At 35.9% G+C, this 17663-nt stretch overlaps 1 protein-coding gene across 1 annotated transcript in view; it reads left to right on the top strand.

Moving 5' to 3' along the window:
- Nucleotides 1-17663, top strand: part of wdfy3 (WD repeat and FYVE domain containing 3) — a 203873-nt gene that overhangs the window by 146292 nt on the left and 39918 nt on the right. Inside the window, 6 exon segments of the mRNA XM_059336480.1 lie at nucleotides 21-155; nucleotides 4222-4401; nucleotides 6406-6639; nucleotides 6729-6828; nucleotides 10321-10481; nucleotides 15515-15744. Coding sequence (XP_059192463.1) covers nucleotides 21-155; nucleotides 4222-4401; nucleotides 6406-6639; nucleotides 6729-6828; nucleotides 10321-10481; nucleotides 15515-15744 — 1040 coding nt within the window.

The following is a 17663-nucleotide window of genomic DNA, read 5'->3' as shown; positions in this document are numbered from 1 at the left end:
GTGTGTGTTTTTCCTCTCAGTTTGACCTCGACTCCATATGGACCTTCATCTTCGGCATCCCGGCCTCCAGTGGGACGGTGGTGGGCTCCATCCACAACGTCTACACCGAGGCCGCCTTCCTGCTGCTGGCCATGCTGCGCAGCATGCTCAACCTGGTGAGAATGGTGAAAATTTTACTTGTCATATGTTGTTTTTAAACCTTTCTCTATTGTCATAAGAAGCAGAATAATCAAGGGAAAAGGAAAAACCCAGACAGATATCACAATCTGATTAAATGTGTCCAGTACGATGTAGATAGAAAGAAAACATCTTCAAAATCAGAAGCAAAACATTTCAAGATCCCTAAAAAAACATATAATCACAGCATAATTACAGTTTTATCGTCAGATGTAATGTAAATGAATTGTTTAATCTTTGTAGTTCTGCAAAAAAGTGTTTTTTCTAACTCATACAGCTTGTTTTTTTTGTAAAATAGTAAAATATTTCCTGAAACAAGTTGTCTTCTGCAGCCACAAGAAGATTCCACAACACAAAGTACAGAAAAATTACATTTAATTTATTAAGGAGATAACTAGGATGTAAATGTAAAGAAAACATATTCAAACACTTGATAAATAAGAATACATTTCAGTTGATGAAAGTTTGAGTCCAAGCATCCATAAAAACTTATAAGCAAACAAATGTTTTTTTTTATATTTTCAGATGCTCTATAAATGACTTGTTTCATCATTGTAGTTCTGCAAAAAAAATAGTTTTTCTAACCCATAAAGCTTGTTTTTTTTGTAAAATGGTAAAATATTTCCTTAAACAAGTCGTCTTCTGCAGCCATGAGGAGATTCCACAACACAAAGTACAGAAAAATTACATTTAATTTATTAAAGAGATAACGCTGTAAAGGAAACATATTCAAACAGTTGATAAAATCAGATTTAAAGAAAGTTTGAGTCCAAGCAACATCCCTAAAAACTTATATTTTCAGATGTTCTATAAATTACTTGTTTAATCATTGTAGTTCTGCAAAAAAGTGTTTTTTCTAACCCATAAAGCTTGTTTTTTTTTGTAAAATCGTAAAATATTTCCTTAAACAAGTTGTTTTCTGCAGCCACAAGAAGATTCCACAACACAAAGTACAGAAAAATTACATTTAATCTATTAAGGAGATAACTCCAGGATGTAAATGTAAAGAAAACATATTCAAATAGGTTGATAAAATCAGAAGTAAAGAAAGTTTGAGTCCAAGCAACATCCCTAAAAATGTATATTTTCAGATGTTCTATAAATTACTTGTTTCATCATTGTAGTTCTGCAAAAAAGTGTTTTTTCTAACCCATAAAGCTTGTTTTTTTTGTAAAATCATAAAATATTTTCTTAAACAAGTTGTCTTCTGCAGCCACAAGAAGATTCCACAACACAAAGTACAGAAAAATTACATTTAATTTATTAAGGAGATAACTAGGATGTAAATGTAAAGAAAACATATTCAAACAGCTGATAAAATCAGATTTAAAGAAAGTTTGAGTCCAAGCAACATCCCTAAAAACGTATAATATTTTCAGATGTTCTATAAATTACTTGTTTCATCATTGTAGTTCTGCAAAAAATAGTTTTTTCCAAACCCCTACAGCTTGTTTTTGTACAATATTAAAATCTTCCCTAAAACAAGTTGTCTTCTGCAGCCACAACACAAAGTAGAGAAAAAATAAATTTAATTTATGAAGGAGATAACTCTCTCAGGATTAATATTCCAGCTCTAAGAGAAGCCTCTTTAGCCATAATTTGACTAATTACATCATGAAAGCAGATTACTTTCCTCCACTAGAGCGTTGGACTCTATAAACTCCTTTCTCCTCTTCATTACTCTGTTAAGTGGATTTCCTATGTGGGATTTCCCTGCAGTGGCTGCCTGGATCCTTTAAAGGTGTCTTTTTAAGCTCCATTAATCCAACAAAAGTGACTCGGCACACACGCTGTTCTTCCTCCTCCTCCTCCTCCTCCTCCTCACTCTCACTCCCAGAGTTTCTCTGTGGATCTCTCAGTGCCGCGCTGCCGGTTTCTGCAGCTTCTCTCCTCCTCCTGGGAGCTTAATCTCCTCACTCACAGCACCAACTGCTGCTGAAGGAGCTCCACTTTACTCCAAACCAGTTTGACATTTGAACTGAACGCTTCAGTGAGGTGTGGTGAGGCTCTGACTTCATCACAATCACATTTACAACATATGAACCCTATAGTAGGGGTGTGCCATATTGTATCATTCACTATTAAACTGGTATATTTTTTTTATGAGTAATAAAATGCATATCATGATATTGGCAACATTCCTTCTTGTTGCCGTAGTGACGTAAGAGTTTCCATTAATAACCCAGACTGTGGCGATGATTGATTTTTATTTTGTTGTATGATTTTTATATATTTATACAGACTGATAAATAATGTTCTGTATATTTTTCAGTGTTTTATAAAATTGTCAAGAATATCGTTATCGCAAAATACTCTCAAATATCCCACCCCTACCCTACAGAGTAGCTTATTCACTATTTAATTGGCAGCAGTTAACAGGTTATGTTTACTATCTCATATCAGTTTTATTTACACATACAAACTGTTGCACACAAAAAAGCACATTTAATTTAAAAAAAATAAATGTTATTATGGTGTTACCTTTACTTATAAATGGAGCCCATGATATAAATGGAGCCCCACTCCTTCTGAACAATTTGTAGAAGTTTGTAGATGAAAAAATAAATAAACGGATGGTTGCACTTGACTTGCTAACTGTAGATTGAAGCTGCTGTCACTTACTATTATTATTCTTATTTTGACTCTTTTTTTCCTGACTTTGACTTTTTTTCTCATTTTGACTTTTATTTCTCCTCATTTTGACTGTATTTTTTTTACTTAAACTTTTTTTTCATTTTGACTTTTTTTTCCTGACTTCAACTTTTTTTCTAATTTTGACTTTTTTTTTCCTGACTTCAACTTTTTTTCTAATTTTGACTTTTTTTTCCTGACTTCGACTTTTTTTCATGGCTTCATTTTGACTTTTTTTCTCATTTTTCCTGACTTCAACTTTTTTTTCTCATTTTGACTTTTTTTCTCATTTTGACTTTTTTTCTTGACTTCAACTTTTTTTCTCATTTTAACGGATGGCTAACTGTAGATTGTAGCTGCTGTCACTTATTCTGCAGCCGAGGAGTCGTAAGAAGAATCACTGGGATCACTTGCGCCCCCTACCATGAGGCAGGAGAACTGCTGACTCACTTAGTGCCTTTTCACAGCCGTTTAATTATCGCTCAGCACAAAAAACACTGTACATTATAAACATCAGCTAAACTATGGAAATGTAGTTCATATAGCAAAAGTGTTTGAACATTTTAATAGCGACATACAGAGAGACAGCAGTACGGTCTCACTGCAGCATGGCAGCTCAGTTAGTTAGCGAGTCATTGATCGATCCATGGTGGCTGCTGCCACACGTCTCTTCTCACTATTTGAACAGCAAATGTGAAAATTCAGCAATTTTAAATAAAAAATCATCTAAAACACTTTTTTTTATCTCTCACTCTGTTTTGGATTGAGTTTTTATAACTATTTTATTCTATTTTATTTTATTGTTTTACTGTTTTTAGTATTTTATTCTTTTTATTGTTTTTATTTATATCCAGTTGTGTATGATTTATTCTATTTTAATAACTGTACAGCACTTTGGTCAACTGAGGTTGTTTTTAAATGTGCTCTATAAATAAACTTTGACTTGACTTGACTTTGACTAAAACTGGAGTTAGATTAAAAAAAATAACTTTATAGTGCAAATCACTGGATAAATATTAATAGATATATAGATAGATAGATATACTTTATTTATCCCAAGCTGGGAAATTACAGTGTAGCAGCAGCATTACACACAGAGACAATAACAACACAATTAAATAAAAAGAACAACCTAGGCATACTTCAAGCAATAGAATATAAAAATACAATAAAATACAATAAAAAATAAAGTGTCTAAAGAAGGAGTAAGTATTAAGGAGTAGAATAGAATTCCAGTGCAGAATAAATATGAATATACAGTATAAAAATGTTGGTGCTATGAAATAAATAAGGTAATACTTTTTTTCTTTCCTTGATGACAGGTGAGGTCTCTCCTGACCACATGTCACTGAATACTTCTACTTCCACTGTGGATTCACTGCTTGACTGGTTTTATTTTGTATCTATTTGCAGCCGTGGCAGTCTGAGGAGGAGGGCTCCTGGCTGAGGGAGTACCCCGTCACTCTCATGCAGTTCTTCAGGTATCTGTACCACAACGTGCCGGACCTGTCCCCCATGTGGCACAGTGCTGAGTTCCTGTGTGCTCTGGCTGCCACCGTCTTCCCCTTCAACATCCGGCCCTATTCAGAGATGGTAAGGCTGCTCATTGTTTCCCTTAAAACAGTAGAAAACCTCTGAACTTCACTGGTGACAACCAGGAGATAAAGCACTTCACCTTCTTCTGCACAAATCTGCCTCAAGACTTTAAATCCAAGCACATAAGGGGCTTTTATTCCTCAGCAATGGGTCTGAAATTGGGTTTTAAAGCAAGAAATCTCATCACCAGAGCAAGTAATCACACGTATTGATCAGTAACACTCTCAACCTGCTGCAGATTTATTGTGATTCTTTCTTATGGGGCAATAAAAACTAAGTTACTGCCCCTGTGGAACACCCTCTAACACCACTGTGGCTCTGTAATCTTGACTACAGCAGTTTTTAAGAACAAAGTGCATGACTGTGCAGTTTGCCTCGGAGGGGAATGTGTTTCCACACAGTTTATTTAATAAGATAATTGCTTGTTAGTGAAAAAGAAACGCAGCAGTGAGCCACAAAAAAAAAAAACTGCAGCGAGAACATGGAGGAAGCAAGGCTGCAACATTAATAAATGTTTGTATGGTTTTCTGTCAATTAATGTTATTGCTATAATGCTCTTTTAAAGAAGAAAATATTTAGCGTAACTGTATCCCAAATCGGGGACCGTTTGGTTGAGATTCTATCAAAATTTCACATTAACTACTAAAATAAATGATCAACTTATGCTTCCAATTAATTAAATGGTGTGAAATGGAATAAAAAGACTGAAGTGAGATGAACAGACTGATCATTTTCTCTAATTTGATTAAATTTAATTTTCTGGACACAAAATGCAGTTAAACAGTTAAATTCCAATATATTGTATCAATACTCACGATATCGCACAATGCTTAAAATTGCAATAATATCGTATCGTGACTCAAGTATCGGGATAAAATCATATCGTGGGGCCGATACGCTGATTCACACCTCTATTTTACGACATCATGAAGTAGCATGGAATTATGGGAGTTTTTATGTAAAACAACCACCATTGCAGATGAAGATTTATCTGCATGACTCGGACAGAAATCATGTTCAAAATGTTCACAGACCAGTTATTTTATAACAAGTAATTTTTATTTTTGTAAGTTATTGAGTGTGAATTGACTTTTTTTTTCTCATTTTTTTATGACTGACTTTTTTATTCTCATTTTGACTTTTTCTCTTTGACTTTTTTTTCATTGTGGCTTTTCAGTTTGACTTTTTTTCTCATTTTGACTTTTTTTCTCTTTTTGACTTTTTTTCTCATTTGCACTTTTTTTCATTTTGACTTTTTTTCTCATTTTGACTTTTTTTTCTAATTTTTACTTTTTTTCCTCATTTTTACTTTTTTTTCTCTTTGACTTTTTTTTCTCTTTTTTTCTCTTTGACTTTTTTATTCTCATTTGGACTTTTTTTCTCTTTGACTTTTTTTTCTCATTTTTACTTTTTTTCTCTTTGACTTTTTTTCTCATTTGGACTTTTTATTCTCATTTTACTTTTTTTCTCTTTGACTTTTTTTCTCATTTGGACTTTTTTATTTTTAGACTTTTTTTCTCATTTTTACTTTTTTTTCTCATTTTTACTTTTTTTCTCTTTGACTTTTTTTCTCTTTTTTTCTCTTTGACTTTTTTTTCTCATTTTTATTTTTTTTCTCTTGACTTTTTTTCTTATTTGGACTTTTTTATTCTCATTTTACTTTTTTTCTCTTTGACTTTTTTTTTCTTATTTTGACTTTTTTATTCTCATTTTACTTTTTTTTTTCTCATTTGGACTTTTTTATTCTCATTTTGACTTTTTTTTCTCTTTACTGCTTTCTCTCATCAGAGTTATTTTTTGGTATTATATTGAGACATGTAAATCTACATGTACATAAATGAAATTTCTCAAGTTGATTGTTAAATATGTATAAATAAATTATAGCTCCACTGGTGGTGGCGATCTTATTCTAAATGCCCGTGAAAACAGCAGAAAGTGCAGCATTACACATGTGTCAGGTTTAGGATCCAGTCTCTCTTTAACCTGCCGATGAATTCTCAGGTGACTGATCTGGACGACGAGGCGGGGTCTCCCACCGAGGAGTTCAAGGCCTTCGCCGGGGACTCGGGTATGAACCGCAGCCAGTCTGAATACTGCAACGTGGGCTCCAAGACGTCCCTCACCAACCACCCGGCCAAGAAGTACGTCTTCGACTTCATGAGGGTCCTGATCATGGACAACCTGTGCATGACCCCGGCCAGCAAGCAGACGCCCATCATCGACCTGCTGCTGGAGGTGAGGACACCAGCCAGACCAATAGAAACTCCCCCATGGTAGCTGTTCATAAATAACAGTCTGATACGTATCTTGTTTTCTTGACCCAGGCGTCTCCGGAGAGATCCACCAGAACGCAGCAGAAAGAGTTCCAGTCCAACATCCTGGACGGAGTCATGGAGCATCTTCTGGCTGCTGACGTCCTTCTAGGTCAGAACTAAGCCTAATATAATAATAAAACCTGTAAATAGAACCTACTAGGTCAGAACTAAACCTAATATAATAATAAAACCTGTAAATAGAACCTACTAGGTCCTTAACCCTCATACAGAGTGAACCAGACCCTCCATGTATTCACCTGCCACACTGAATGACTCCATTAATCTTTAGTTTTAGGATAAACATAAACCTACAATTCATTGAGTGTGCTTGAAAGAGCACACTATCTACTATTCACCAGGCTTAATCCTAGTTTTTTTCTTCCGTTTCTGTGTGTTTTTCATCATGTTTTTTTGGGTCGACTAGTCCTCCCAGAGTTTTGGTCGCACATACACTAAAAAGGTATCAAATTCAGAATACTTTATTAGTCCCAGAAGGGCAATTCAGTTTTACAGTCAGCCCGTCCATAGTACAAAAATATATATTAAAAAAACAGTAGAAGAAATAAATAGTACATTGACATCAATAACAACCAAATGCAGGATGATTTTCTGTTTATACTGCATTTTGTGCATTTAGCAGCCTTATGGCAGAGGGGATAATATATTTGCATAACGGTTTGTCTTCCAAATTGGCACATAATACCACCGACCTGAGGGCATGATTGCAAATTCCCTGCCAAGAATGTGATCAGGTTGGGTTAAAATTCAAATCGACCGGCTCAGCCATGACAAGTGTGCTATTTTTTTTCTAAGGGTTTCAGCAAACGGTTTTCAAATTATTCGGCAAAAACATGCCAAAAAATCCTCCCAATGTAACTAGAGTGGATGACATCATCGCTAGAGTGCAGAGGGAGAGAAAAACTTGTCAAAAAATAAATTTGGAAACTGCGCTCGAGGCCGTAGATACCACTCTACAGAAATAATTTATACATATGAACGGAGTAAAATGTGTCTTCTCCCTCACATTGGTGTGGTAAAGCTGTCAGAGTTCTAGTTTGGGCGTAGGACCACAGATGATCCACCAACACCACCCACAGCCTCATAGACCGCCATGGGAAAAAGCAGGGAACATTTCTGGAGGAAAAGCAGAGGAACCAGTTTCTTCTGATCGCTCTAAAAAAACAAATTCTTCATTTTCCTTCACAAAACACATATGTAGACGTTCAGGAAGAACTGAGGATGCTCAAAGTGAAGTCGGTTATATGATAGGAGCTACGGTTTGGACAGAAACGCTTTCTGTTCAAGAGATACTTTTTAGCTGTTTTCCTGTTGTCCCCATGGTGTCAAATTCAACAGCAATTGATTTCAGTTGATTGATCTGCTCTATTGAAATTTGCATCAATAAATAAGTTCTCTGCTGGGTTATTGCGTTGCTAAATGACACTCACTTATTGAAAAATTGATCCTGTGCGGCAGAAAATATGCTGCGTCACTGTGTAATTCTGTGACATTGTGTGATTTACAATTATTCTCTGAAATATTGAATTACACAAAATGACCACAAAATGATAAAAAAAGACACAAAATTATCAAAAAAAGACACAAAATGACAAAAAAGACACAAAATGACCCAAAAAAAAGACAAAATGACCAAAAAAGACATTAAATGAAATAAAAAGAGCAGACTATATACTCTCCACCCGGCTTATTCCTAGATTTTATTCTTCTATTTCTTCTGTGTTTTTTTTCGTTCGACTACTTTTTCCAGAGTTTTGGTCTCACATACACTAAAAAAAGGTATCAAATCGACCGGCTCGGCCATGACAAGTGTGCTATGACTTTTCTAAGGGTTTCGACATATGGTTCTATTGAAATATCGCATCAATAAATAATCTGCTGGATTATTGCGTTGCTAAATGACACACACGTATTGAAAAATGTATCCTGTGGGGCAGAAAATATGCTGCATCACTGTATAATTCTGTGACATTGTGTGATTTACAATTATTCTCTGAAATATTGAATTATCTGATGTTTCCTGGAGTAACTAAAGTGGTTAAATGTTTTATGATGCCATTGAAAGGCAACAAAATAAAACACTCTAACCTTGAGAAAAATTAAATTCTTCTCTGGGTTTGAAACTTGTTGGAAACACTTGAAAACTAAAAATATACAGCACAAGTCAAGTTGTTTTGCCGACATGGTAATGTGTTGTTGTCATACATTACAGCGTTTAGTTTAACAGCATTTGTCTGGTGGCTAATAGCAGAAAATAGCTGATGATGAGGCAGAAAACATGCTGCAGGACAGCTTGGACCGGCTCACCGTTGGCTCTGAGACGCTCTGATGACTCAGCAGATCAGTCTGAAGCCTGAAGAGCTGCAGGCTTCTCCAGCTCTCCACATGGCTGCTCCTGTTATATTTAGTCTCAAGTCTGCAGTCTGTTTCTCCTGAAGCAATAACAAGACAGTGACCTCGTCTTTACTCTAATAGAGAGCTGGTAACCTACAGCTTCTTTTACAACACTTCATCTATAATATTATTAAAAAGAAAACAGATGCAGCACATAAAGTCATGGAAAAAAATATTAGAAATCTTGTCCATTTAATGTCTGGTTCAACTAAAGTTTAATTTGTTTGGATAAATATAATAATAACAACAAAAATAGCTGATAATTGTTTAATTTAAGAGCTGATATCTAGACATTTAACATGGTTTTATTGATAATGATTTTGGTTATTATCCAAAATGACAAAAATAGAGGTAAAAATGACTAAAAAAGACACTATGACAAAAAATAGATAAAAAAAATAACACAAAATTATCTGAATCGAAACAAATTAACCACAATAGATGTAAAAATGACCAAATAGGACACAAAATGACAAAAAATACAGTCTGGTACAACTAAAGGAACATTTGTTTACACAAATATAATAATAACAATAAAAATAGCTAATAAGAGTTTAATTTAAGAGCTGATATCTAGACATTTAACATGGTTTTATTGATAATGATATTGGTTATTATGAAGAAAACCATGTTAAATGTCTAGATTTCAGCTGTTAAATTAAAATCTTAGCAGGTTTTTTTATCATTATATTTGTCCAAACAAATTACACAAACAAACAAACAGTTATTAAAATTAACAAGAAATTGAAGAAAGGAATGATCTAATATTTTTTTCCACTAACAGAAATATTGAAATATTTCACTCTATGCGTAATGAATCTATATAATGTATGAGTTTCACTTTCTGAAATGATTGACAAAAAATATCAAACTTTTTCACGATATTCTAATTTTTTGAGATGTACCTGTATGGTCACTTCTGGCTGCAAAAAACCAAGATGGTGGCGGCCAAAATGCCTCAAAACTATAGTCTTTTTAGGAATATTTAGGAATATTGGAGCTTCAAATAGTAAACTTACAGGCAGTGAAACCAATGCAAATAATAGTTAAACAGTTAAAGCACTCATTACTGTTTGGTTATGTGATTCTACTGTAACATAAAAAGTCCTTCTAGTATCATATTTAGGATAAATGCATGAAAAGAGACGCTGTAAACGTCAGCTAACGCCTCCTGCTGCTCCTCCTGCAGGAGAAGACGCCTCCCTGCCCCTCAGCAGTGGAGGAAGCTACCAGATCCTGGTCAACAACGTCTTCTACTTCACGCAGCGAGTGGTGGACAAGCTGTGGCAGGGCATGTTCAACAAGGACTCCAAGCTGGTGGTCGACTTCATCGTGCAGCTCATCGGACAGGTACCAACCAAACCGTCCCCATGTTAATTAATTTACATTATTTTGTAAAAATCTGTTCTCACTTTGTTATGAAAAAGTAGCCTGGCTAACACCAGACTATTCTCAAATGAGGTCTAGTCTGGCAACGAGCAATGCATTTCTCCGTAGAGGAGGTGTGGTTTACGATCCTCCAGAGCCGTTTATTGGACGCTTAGAATGTCTATCAAAGCGTCTGTAGGTAGCTCTTAGCCAATCAGATCAGTTATACCAGATGACGTAGTAGAGCGAGAGAAATGGATGTTTGTTGTGTGTGTGTCTGTGAGAGAGTGTTGTTTGCTGCTTTGCTTCTCCAGTTCTCGCTTTCTGCAAGATTATTTATTTTCACGCTTTATTCCCCCTCATGTCATTCAGCCACACACATCCACTGATTTTATGGGCAATAAACAAGCTGCTGCGGGTCTCTGGGGGCTCCGCTGTCCGCGGTAGAGGGGCTATTAGCCGCTAGCGGCTATTAGCTATTAGCGGCTATTAGCTGTTAGCCGCTAACAGCGCTAATAGCCGCTAGCGACGCTAATAGCCCCGCTACCATAACGCCGGTGATCTCAGCGGAGCCGCTGAGAGACCTTTCGCCTTTCAGCTTTCGCTCTAAACTATTTAAAACACCGTCTACAGCTAAAGAGAGTTTCGCGTCTGCAGCAGCCATGTTGGATTCGGAAAACTACAAGCTTCCAAGTGCCGAGTAGTACGCGCCATCGTCTTGCCGTCCCTCCCCGCTCTGTGATTGGATCCCTAAAACAGGGCTAAGAAACTGCCCTAGTTTCCAGACTCCGCCGCAGTTCGAAATTAAATTCGAGCGCACAAGGCAGTCTGGGTATACCCAGGCTAATTAAAAAGGGTTTTTTTTGCAAATTCTTTTTAAAAAGGCAAAATTATATTGACCATGATTTCATGTGTAAAAACAACAAAAGGGTGAAACATCCAAGGATGATGAATACTTTTGCAAGCCTCTGTATGATTCTTTAACCATTTGGGTTAATCTCCTAAATCCTATCAACCTGTCCGGGCCGTCAGAGGTCCAAACGGTCCAAACACGCTGTTGCATTATGCCGTCTGTTAGCCCCGAGCTAACATTAGCTAACAATTAAACTTGTGTTAATCACAAAAAGCTACTATTACTTCCTGTCGCTAAACACATGCAGCCTTCGAAATAAGAGCACAATGTGTTAAATCCACCACAGAATTTACATGAAGACTGTCAAAATAAGATGCCTTAAATAACCTTTATTCTCATTTGAAATATTTTATTAAAATATGCAACGATAAGATCAGTGTATATGATGAAATAGTGGCATTAGAATGTGTGAGAGGCACCAAATTTGGGCTTTTATGAAAATATATTCTCCAGTGGGAATTCCCCCGGACCCCCTAGATTGTTATTTTTTTTATTAATTGCTAATATTCAAGTGTCAAGAGTATTTTTTTGTATTTGGCAACTGTTGACATTTGCACTTTATACTACATATTAGATTTATGATTGATTTTTATTTTGTTGAACGTTTTTTATTTATTTATACAGACTAAAAAAATCATATTTTCTATGTATTTTTCAGTGTTTTGTAATATCGTCAAGAATATTGTTATTGCAAAAATACCCTGAAATATCGTGATAATCTTTTAGGACCATATTGCCCACCCCTAGGCCTAGTCTACTACCCACATTATCTGCCTGATTATCAATTATCGATTATGGCCTGTCACTACTTCGTTGCAGAATCATCCACATCTGTATTGCGATGCATCGATTATACAATTATTTTCAACACCCCTAAAGGGCCAGCAACTCTAGACACAAATACTATGCCTGTTAAATGATGCCATTAATTTATGATAAACACATTATTTGATCAAATATTTGCAGCACTCATTTTCCTGCAGGTGGTCAGGTTCTCTGCTCTTAAGTTTCTGCTGTATGTTATGTTACAGTGTAGGAGGTACACTGTGCTTTATTATTATTTATTTAGAATTATTATTCTGGCATTTTCTTCTGGTGTTTCTGAGCCGAGGAGGAGGGGCCAACGTTGAATGTTTACAACCTGCAGCTGACTAATCCTTCTCATTGTGCCTTTAAGTTACTTGGCTGCATTTTTAGTGAAATTAAATCGAAATTCCCTGCATCTCTCCAAGGCAATTCACAGTTTCCCTCTCGTGTATCTGCAGAATGTAGCTGCAGGTATAAACCTTTAAGAGGCCAAGCTGCATTTACATTCAGGCAATCTGCCAGAGTCAATTTATAGTAGACCAACTTATCGTCTGCACTGGAAGGAGGAATATAAAACAGTCCTTCTGTGAGTCCTCTTCCAGTTAATGTAGCCAGCGAACGCGCTCAGGATTGAATTAGATCACAAGCATCCATCTGACTGCAGCACTCAAAAATTACATCTAGCTGTTAGTCCATTTAGGGCCCGACTCACTGACTGTCAGTGTGTCTGCAATGTATGTATTTATTGCATCTCTGGAGTTGGATGCATTAGAATTTTCTAAATATTTGCAGCATTTTCATATTAAGTTTATGTTTTTAATTAGTCAATTTTTCAAGCTTGCAAAAGGAGCAATTTGTACGGTGGCCCTGAGAGCTCACAGCGCTGCAACTTAAGAAAACACATGCAAATATGTATTTAGAAAAATTTAGAAAACGCTGCAAAGACCACAACACAACAGAAGTGTTTCCAGAGGACACTTAAAAGTGATGCACACGTCTGGACACGCTTGATATTATCACTTTATTTCAAGATAATTATAATTTCACGTTATAACGATATAACTTGAAATTATCACGGTATTTCATGATAATATTTTCATGTTATAGCATGATATATAGTGTTAGCCCGCTAGTGTTAGCCCGCTAGTGTTAGCCCGCTAGCCCGTATCAATCACATTGCAGTTAAACAAATCAAATAAATGAATGAAACATGTTTTAGTTGGTCTCTTGCAACGGCACAGAGTTGGTCTTGGTCTTGCTAGCCCGATAACGCTAGCATGCTATCGATCGCCGGCTAACGTTAGCACGCTATGATCAGCCGCTAACACTAGCATGCTATCATTTGCCGGCTAACGTTAGCATATCCAGAAGTGTGCATCACTTTTAAGTGTCCTCTGGAAACACTTCTGTTGTGTTGTGGTCTTTGTTTTCTAAATGCTGCTCTTGTGTTGTCAGATTGATGAAGATTTTTTCTCAGTTTGCTTGTTTTTGTGTATTTGATGTGTTTTCTTAAGTTGCAGCGCTGTGAGCTCTCAGGGCCTCCGTACATTTGTCTTTTTTAGGATGCAAAAATTCTAAGAGATGTTTGGATAAATAACAGTAAATTATGGGGGTTAAAAAAAAGGAGTTCAGAGACTTTTTTTTCTAATTAAAGTCATGTGTGTGGACTTTGTATTCTGCACACACTGCTGTGAGAGTGAGAAGATTAGCAGATTATGCTGTGAAATTAATTTTTCAAACCATAATGCGCCTTTGTGTCTTGGAATTATCCGGCTGTGATTAGTGATTCAGACGGCCGTGTACTTCACGCTGCGACATGCAGGAGGAATTAAGATGTGTTTACTTTTTATTTCATTCAATCGACTTGAAATATAAGAACCGTCTCCGTGCAGAACGTGCTCACAGATATGTAGAACCTAAACCAATTAAACCAGACTTTTCTCCTTTTGTCCTGGAAGCTATTTCTCCTGTTTCTGTGGGCAGAATATCCACTCAAATAAATGCAATATCAATAAAAGGAAAAAAGTAGTTACTGCACAAGTGACTTCGAACAGCTCAATGGACTAAAACTCTTTTACTTAATTCTCCTACAGTGACGTGCTGCAGCAATATTTAACTTTTTTTAACGTTTTATGTCTTTCACTTTAATCCAATCCAATCCACATTATTTGTATAGCACATTTAAACAACAAAAACGTCTCCACAGTGCTGTACATAGAATCAAAAATAAAACAAACATTTCCATATAACAATCAGCAATAAATAATAAGTGTATAAATCTAAAATGATGACCAAAAAAAAGACACAAAATGACCAAAAAAGACACAAAATAACAAAAAAAAAAGACATTAAATGAAATAAAAAGAGCACACTATATACTCTCCACCCGGCTCAATCCTAGATTTTATTATTCTATTTCTTCCGTGTTTTTTTTTCCGTTACAAATTACATAAAAATTAAGCAAAGAAGGACTCAAATTGACCACAAAATGACAAAAAATAACCACAAAAAGACACAAATTGACCAAAAAAAGACACAAACTGACCAAAAAAAACACAAATTGACCACAAAATGATAAAAAAGACACAAAATGACCAAAAAAAAGACACAAAATGACAAAAAAAAGACATTAAATGAAATAAAAAGAGCACACTATATACTCTCCACCCGGCTTAATCCTAGATTTTATTCTTCTATTTCTTCCGTGTTTTTTTTTCGTTCAACTACTTTTTCCAGAGTTTTGGTCTCACATACACTAAAAAGGTATCAAATCGACCGGCTCGGCCATGACAAGTGTGCTATGAATTTTCTAAGGGTTTCGGCAAACGGTTTTTAAATTATTCGGCAAAAACACGCCAAAATATCCCCCCAATGTTACCCAATGGAGAGGCTAGAGTGGATGACATCATCGCGAGAGTGCAGAGGGAGAGAAAAATATGTCAAAAAATACATTTGCTATAATAGATGCTATAAATAAAACAATACAATCAAACAGATAAACATCGTAAAATAAATAAAAGACGTAAGTTTTGTCTTGTACTTAAAAAAAAAAGCCTGTTTGTTTCCTCTTGAAGTGTTTTTCTGCTCAGACAGTAAAAACAACAACAACAGCAGAACAACAAAGCTACATTCACAACCCTCTAACGACTTAACCCACTTCAGCCCCGCTTGCTCAAACAAATCTTCTTTCTGCTGAAATATTTCCACAGCAGCTTTATCCACACACACACACACACACACACACACACACCATTCTAACTTCCTGCTCCGGTGTGTTTTCCCGTCCCTCCTGCAGTCCAAGCGGCGTTCCCAGGGTCTGTCCCTGGACACCATCTACCACTGTCTGAACCGCACCGTGCTCTACCAGCTCTGTCGGCCACACAAGACGGTGGCCCAGCAGGTAGCCCTGCTGGACGCCCTGAGGGTCCTCACCGTCAACAGGAACCTGGTGCTGGGCCCCGGGAACCACGACCAGGACTTTGTGGCCTGCCTGGCTCACTGCTTCATCTGCCTGCACAGCGGGAGGTAAGACAGACACTTTTAAGTCAAATTTAAGAACTAGAAAAATACTAAATTGTGTGCAAAATGCAGAAATTTGTCTTTGGTTTGCATAGTCTTTCTTTCCAGACAGGATGCTTTAAAAAAAACATTTACATAAAAAGACAATGCATAATAGAAGCAAGATCAAATTTGTACAAAAAAAGATCATAGTTTCATGGCTGTACTTTGCAAAAATATAAACGAGAGAGAGAGAGAGAGAGAGAGAGAGAGAGAGAGAGACATTTTATTGTGTGCAAAATGCAGAAATTTGTCTTTGGTTTGCATGGTCTGTCTTTTCCAGACATTTACATAAAAAGACAATGCACAATAGAAGCTACACTACAGGCCAAAAGTTTGGAAACAAGATCAAATTTGTACAAAAAAAGATCATAGTTTCTTTGCTATACTTTGAAAAAATATAAACGAGAGAGAGAGAGAGAGAGAGAGAGATATTTAAGCCATTTTTTAAGATCTAGAAGAATATTTTATTGTGTGCAAAATGCAGAAATGTGTCTTTGGTTTGCATGGTCTGTCTTTCCAGACAGGATGCTTTAAAACAAACATTTACATAAAAAGACAATGCACAATAGAAGCTACACTACAGGCCAAAAGTTTGGAAGCAAGATCAAATTTGTACAAAATAAGATCATAGTTTCATGGCTGTACTTTGCAACAATATAAATGAGAGAGAGAAACATTTAAGAAAGACTTTATTTTGTACTTATTGTGTGCATAAGGCAGAATGTTGTCTTTGGTTTGCATGTGCAACATTTTCTATTAAAAAGGGGAACATTAAAACACATTTGCATAATAACAATAATGGTCTCAATCTTAGAGTTATTTTCAAGAGGGGTTTAAAACACCAGAGAGATGTTATACTTGGCTACTTTTGAAGCAGACATCTTAGAAGCTGAATGTGTTTGTCATCAGTGTGTTACAGCTTGTTCAGTATTAACATAAACAGTCATTTAGTGTTGCATCATGAAGCAGTTAAATCTCTTTTTATCCAAGTCAAACAAGGACAAGTGTTTGATTTGGTGCATGAGTCATAAGAGCCTCATCATGTTCTCAGTGTGGAGGATGATAAACACAGAAATCATCTTCTGTCACCTTTCAGGACGTTAAATGAGGAGAAGTCACACTGCAGAGTAAAATATTTAGAGTTTAGTGGTTTGTTGGCCTTGTTAGAGCTGTTGAAGTCATAATTGTGTTTGACGGTTGTACTAAGTGGTTCTTTGGCTTCATCCTTTAAATCATTGGTCTCAAACTCGTGGCCCGCGGGCCAATTGTGGCCCTCGTGACGATATTTTGTGGCCCCCACCTTGATATGAAAGTTTAATGTGAGTTTTATATGAATGGCACTTTACCGTGTTGTGTGTGGAAGGTCCCTTTAATTACTTTTTTTGGTAATTTTGGTGTCGTTTTTTAATAATTTTGTGTCATTTTTTGGTAATTTTGTGTCTTTTTTAAATAATTGTGTGTCTTTTTTGGTAATTGTGGGGTTTTTTTGGGGTCATTTTGTTTCTTCTTTCAGTAAGTTAGTTTTTTTTTGGTCATTTTGTGTCTTTTTTTGGTCTTTTTGTGTCTTTTTTGGTCATTTTGTGTCTTTTTTGATAATTTTGTGTCTTTTTTAAGTAATTTAGTTTTTTTCTGTCATTTTGTGTCTTTATTTTTGGTAAATTTTCGCTTTTTTCAGTAATTTTGTATCTTTTTTCTGTCATTTTGTGTCTTTTTTAAGTAATTTAGTTTTTTTTTGTCATTTTGTGTCTTTTTTTTTGGTCATTTTGTGTCTTTTTTTGGTCATTTTGATATTGCCTCCAGCAGCCCCCAGGTAATTTGAGTTTGAGACCCCTGCCTTAAACTCTGAGATTATTTCTGAGCTGCTCTGCCTCTCAGGATCTTGT

The sequence above is a fragment of the Centropristis striata genome, chromosome 7 (assembly GCF_030273125.1).
Source record: "Centropristis striata isolate RG_2023a ecotype Rhode Island chromosome 7, C.striata_1.0, whole genome shotgun sequence".
NCBI classification, from domain to species: domain Eukaryota; kingdom Metazoa; phylum Chordata; class Actinopteri; order Perciformes; family Serranidae; genus Centropristis; species Centropristis striata.
The sequence above is the reverse complement of the archived record's forward strand: the minus strand, read 5'-3'. Positions and strand labels throughout refer to the sequence as shown.